General features: G+C 42.8%; 1 protein-coding gene across 1 annotated transcript; it reads left to right on the forward strand.

Moving 5' to 3' along the window:
• The first annotated feature begins 230 nt into the window (after window positions 1-230).
• On the forward strand, window positions 231-4,049 carry LOC115190933 (60S ribosomal protein L30). Its single transcript, XM_029748971.1, has 5 exons — window positions 231-304; window positions 418-466; window positions 988-1,133; window positions 2,670-2,800; window positions 3,954-4,049. Exons 2-5 carry the CDS (start codon window positions 446-448, stop codon window positions 4,004-4,006), a joined length of 351 nt encoding a protein of 116 aa, XP_029604831.1. The 5' UTR covers window positions 231-304; window positions 418-445; the 3' UTR covers window positions 4,007-4,049.
• Window positions 4,050-6,107: the final 2,058 nt, after the last annotated feature.

Raw genomic sequence — 6,107 nt, forward strand, 5'->3', positions numbered from 1 at the left:
TGTGTTTGTCCTCTAGTTGGTAAATAAACACTTTCCATTATAAAAGCTGATTCTAGATCTGTAGCGTATTGACCTTTGCTTTCTCGCGATAACATGCGCGGGTTGGGAAGGGCCGCTGTGTACCGGATCTGATCTCCAAATCACCTGAAACCGGCGCACACCGGTTTTATGTAGTACCCATCCCCCCCAGATCAGCGGATCCGCGCCGCCCCGCCCCGCGCCGCACCGCATGGTCACCCCCAACCGGCCGCAAAGCACGCTGGGACTTCCTTTCTTTCCCAGGCCATATTGGAGCGACATACTTGTAAGTTCAGCTCTGTGTTTAATCTTTAAAAATGAATGTATTTAGGCCATTTTGGTGCACATCACCCGGTTAATTACTAACGTAAGATTGTCCATTTGTCACATTTTGTTCAGAAAGACCAGACCGGACTAAATCAGAGCGATGGTTGCCGCTAAGAAGACGGTGAGTCGCGCTGAACGCGTGGTGCTATCTGGGCTAAACATCACATGTTGAGCTAACTGGCTTATGTTGACCCGACATATGTTCAACTTAACCCGACATATGTTCAACTTAACCCGACATACACTTCTCTAATTCCCAGGACGTGCCTAGCTTTTAGTTTTGACCAACTTGTTTAATCTAGCCGTATAGCTAACTAGCGACTAGTTCACGTTAATTAATCAGCCAAACGGCCATTTCTATGACCGCATTGGGGGGTATTTTCAGTTGGTTCATCAGTACTGTTATCGTTTAATTTGTCTGATTAAATCCAGTTAGTTAATTAACAGCTCTGCAACACCATGTTGGTGTATAATTAGTTAACGTTACTCAGCTGGGTGGTTGGTAATCAGCCAAACGGATTAAATAAACTAGCATGTTATATACACTGAAATCACATGTATCTCAGTTAGAAACCGACCGTATCATGTTTGGTTCAATGGATGTGGGATATATTCATAGTTGACATGTTTCTTCACATGTAGAAAAAGTCCCTGGAGTCCATCAACTCCCGTCTCCAGCTGGTGATGAAGAGCGGTAAATATGTTCTGGGCTACAAGCAGTCCCAGAAGATGATCCGCCAGGGCAAAGCCAAGCTGGTCATCCTGGCCAATAACACACCTGCCCTCAGGTAACCACATCACCATTATGGAGCAGTATTAGTTAAAACGATCAATAATACACTTAACACAAACTTTGGTGAGCTAAAGTTTACTGTGCTAGCCTGAGAGCAAATTTTATTTGGTCACATACACATGGTTAGCAGGTGTTAATGCGAGTGTAGTGAAATGCTTGTGCTTCTAGTTCCGACCGTGCCGTAATATCTAACAAGTAATCTAACAATTTCACAATAACTACCTTATACACACAAGTGTAAAGGAATGAATAAGAATATGTACATGTAAATATATACGGATGAGCGATGGCCGAACGGCATAGGCAAGATGCAGTAGATGGTATAGAGTACAGTATATACATATGAGATGAGTAATGTAGGATATGTAAACATTATATAACTGAGCTACACGGTCCCGTGTAGCTCAGTTGGTAGAGCATGGTGTTTGCAACGCCAGGGTTGTGGGTTCGATTCCCACGGGGGGCCAGTACAACAACAAAAAAATGCATGAAATGTATGCATTCACTACTGTAAGTCGCTCTGGATAAGAGCGTCTGCTAAATGACTAAAATGTAAATGTAAATATAAAGTGGCATTGTATTCATTAGTCGGATTCTGTAACTAAACATTTTGCAACGGAAACCGTTTACGCCAAATGGAAACTAGAGTTGCTGTTGGATGAATTCATGTAAGTCCCTGGAGTATAAGGTTAACAGTCCTGTTGCAGAGGGTTTTGCAATAGACATCACGTCTCGCAACGGAATCCGATTGAATGAATACACGTCAGGTCCCTCATCCACCATAGTGGAACAGACCATCTGAATGGATTTTCAAAGCAGCCCAGAAGTTAGGCTTGGTGTGATGGGGTCCCAGTAATCCTTGGAATAGTTACATTTCTACTTCCATAAGTGTTTCAAATAGTTAGATATTGAACAAGTCACATTGAATTAACCAAATAAGCATATGAAGTGTTGCTTGTGTGTTATGGGTAATTTATTTTTCTGTACTCCTCCTACAAAGGCACACCTGTATTGGTCTGCTTACAGGTGTGTAAGAACAGGAGGAACATTCAAATGAGGGCTGATTATGTTACTGGCTGCACCTGCAGTTGGTCATTCAGCAATCAGACACTTTGAGGAAACAACCTAGCCTTTTGTTCTCTTGTTTTGTACCTTTATTTAACTAGACAAGTCAGTTAAGAACAAATTCTTATTTTACAATGACGGCCTACCCCCCCCGGCCAAACCCTAACCCGGACGATGCTGGGCCAAATGTGGGCAACTCTATGGGACGCCCAATCACGGCCGGTTGTGATTCAGCCTGGAATCGAACCAGGGTCTGTAGTGATGCCTCTAGCACTGAGATGCAGTACCATATAGCGCTGCGCCACTCGGGGGCCCCAAACAACTACAGAATTAGACAGAAGTGGATCACTGTTGCAATGTTCGTGTTGCTTTCCACACACACACACACACGGGATCATGTTTCATTCAATTATATATATACACACCTGTGGTCATACTTTACTGAAAGGTATTTGTCCGTCCTCAGGAAGTCTGAAGTGGAGTACTATGCCATGTTGGCCAAGACTGGCGTCCATCACTACAGTGGGAACAACATCGAGCTGGGCACGGCCTGCGGAAAGTACTTCCGGGTGTGCACACTGGCTATCATCGACCCCGGTGAGTGTCCAATCAGATTGCATGTCCTGTTTACCACGCCCATTCTGTGGATAATCATTTAGTAGTGAGCAGTTTGATGCCGATTTTACTTTCGTCATCGTTTTCAAAGATGACATGAACGTCAGGAGAATGGTAAACACAACTTTATCAAACTGCTCTAATTTCACATGACATGAATGTTTGATTTAATCGTTTTTCACGAATGTGTAAATGTTTTTGTCTTACACTGTTGCTCACCAGTTGGCTATATGGTGGTCTGACCAGCACTAGTGATTCACGTGCTAAACACCCAATGGTGCATCTGAAGACTGGGCGCTCTGCTCTAGTCAGTTACTTCCTGCTTCATTGGTGACACTGCCTTAGTTCTCTTCAAGTTAAAGATGCAGAAATTGCTCCACCATTTCCTGGTTGCTAAAATTCTATTAGTTTGCCTAATTTCATTTTGTGACAAAACAAGTGTAGAGAATCATTGTCACTTAAACCGATGTGAAATGTTTTCCATAACCACAAATATTGTATTTTCTGCTGTTTGAACCTGGTGTACAACACTACAGGGAAAATCCACCATTCCTGTAATTGTGTTAAATAACTTTCATTTTGGCTTTTTATAATAAGGATGGTAGCAACATGGAAAATCAAGTCGTCAACAAAATCCACAATGCTCTCTATGGGCTGGCTAGTTACACCACAGAAGTATGTGGATCTGGCTATCAAGGGGTCTTACATCAGAATCAAACTGCAAAATGGTCCTTGGTATGACCTTAAAACAATTCCATATAGCTCAGACATGGTTTAGACTCTGCCAAACTAAAGCTTCGTTAGGTTAAGCAGTTGTGGAAAAGTACAGATACCTTAGTAGAAAATGACTCAAGTCACCCAGTAAAAGTATTGGATTGTAAATAATTCCAAATTGCTTATATTAAGCAAAGCAGACGGCCACATTTTCTATTTACGGATAGCCAGGGGCACGCTCCTGTTTAGTGAGTCTGCCGGAGGGACATTCCCTTTAAGTGTGTGAATCAGACTGTTTTCCTGTCGTAAAATACAATTCTTTATCAATATGTTTGCCTTTTACTTCACACCACTGGTTTTACCTATATCACCTGTTGTTGATTGGATCTTGTATGGTAATGTAATATTTGTCTATTAACAGGTGATTCTGACATCATCAGGAGTATGCCAGACCAGCCGCAGGGGGAGAAGTAGACATTTCACTCTTAATGTTACAAATAAACTTGGTTGAATGGTGTTTCTTTGGTCTGTCTTTCTGTGCACAAACATTTAGCTACTTGTCCTGTTAATGACACGGCTTACAGGATAGAATACGGCTACATTCTATAATGACACGCCTACTGCCACAGGATAGAATACAGCTACATTCTATAATGGCACGGCCTGCAGGATAAAATACAGCTACATTCTATAATGACACGCCTACTGCATTCTATAATGACACGGCCTACAGGATAAAATACAGCTACATTGTATAATGACACGCCTACTGCCACAGGATAGAATACAGCTACATTCTATAATGACATTCCCACAGTTGTCAAGTTGGCTGGATGTCCTTTGGGTGGTTGACCATTCTTAATACACACGGGAAACTGTTGAATGTGAAAAACCCAGCAGCACTACTACCATAACCCCTTCAAAGACAATTCAATATTTTGTTTTGCCCATTCACCCTCTGAATGACACACAGACACAATCCATGTCTCAAGGCTTCATAATCCTTTAACCTGTTTTGTGGAGGCTATATGCAGGGGGTACCGGTAAAGAGTCAATGTGCGGGGGCGCCGGTTAGTCGAGGTAATATATACAGTTGAAGTCGGAAGTTTACATACACCTTAGCCAAATACATTTAAACTCAGTTTTTCACAATTCCTAACATTTAATCCTAGTAAAAATTCCCCGTCTTAGGTCAGTTAGGATCACCACTTTATTTTAATAATGTGAAATGTCAGAATAATAGAGTGATTTATTTCAGCTTTTATTTCTTTTCACATTCCCAGTGGGTCAGACGTTTACATACTCAATTAGTATTTGGTAGCATTGCCTTTAAATTGTTTAACTTGGGTCAAACGTTTTGGGTAGCCTTCCACAAGCTTCCCACAATAAGTTGGGTGAATTCTGGCCCATTCCTCCTGACAGAGCTGGTGTAACTGAGTCAGGTTTGTAGGCCTCCTTACTTGCACACGCTTTTTCAGTTCTGCCCACAAATTTTCTATGGGATTGAGTTCAGGGTTTTGTGATGGTCACTCCAATACCTTGACTTTGTTGTCCTTATGCCATTTTGCCACAACTTTGGAAGTATGCTTGGGGTCATTGTCCATTTGGAAGACCCATTTGCCACCAAGCTTTAACTTCCTGACTGATGTCTTGAGATGTTGCTTCAATATATCTACATCATTTTCCTGCCTCATGATGCCATCTATTTTGTGAAGTGCACCAGTCCCTCCTGCAGCAAAGCACCCCCACAACATGATGCTGCCACCCCCGTGCTTCACGGTTGGGATGGTGTTCTTTGGCTTGCAAGCATTCCCCTTTCTCCTCCAAACAACAATGGTCATTATGGCCAAACAGTTCTATTTTTGTTTCATCAGACCAGAGGACATTTCTCCAAAAAGTACGATCTCTGTTCCCATGTGCAGTTGCAAACCGTTGTCTGGCTTTTTATGGCGGTTTTGGAGCAGTGGCTTCTTCCTTGCTGAGCGGCCTTTCAGGTTATGTTGATATAGGACTCGTTTTACTGTGGATATAGATACTTTTGTACCGGTTTCCTCCAGCATCTTCACAAGGGCCTTTGCTGCTGTTCAGGGATTGATTTGCACTTTTCGCACCAAAGTACGTTCATCTCTAGGAGACAGAACGCGTCTCCTTCCTGAGCGGTATGACGGCTGCGTGGTCCCATGGTGTTTATACTTGCGTACTATTGTTTGTACAGATGAACGTGGTACCTTCAGGCGTTTGGAAATTGCTCCCAAGGATGAACCAGACTTGTGGAGGTCTACAATTTTTTCCCCTGAGGTCTTGACTGATTTCTTTTGATTTTCCCATGATGTCAAGCAAAGATACGCCTTGAAACACATCCGCAGGTACACCTCCAATTGACTCAAATGATGTCAATTAGCCTATCAGAAGCTGATTTAGAGAATTTGGCAGTACGTCCAACCGGCCTCACAACCACATGTAACCACGCCAGCCCAGGACCTCCACATCCGGCTTCTTCACCTGCGGAATATTCTGAGACCAGCCACCCGGACAGCTGATGAATATTTCTGTCTGTAATAAAGCCCTTTGGTGG

Source organism: Salmo trutta, unplaced genomic scaffold (genome assembly GCF_901001165.1).
Source record: "Salmo trutta unplaced genomic scaffold, fSalTru1.1, whole genome shotgun sequence".
NCBI lineage: Eukaryota > Metazoa > Chordata > Actinopteri > Salmoniformes > Salmonidae > Salmo > Salmo trutta.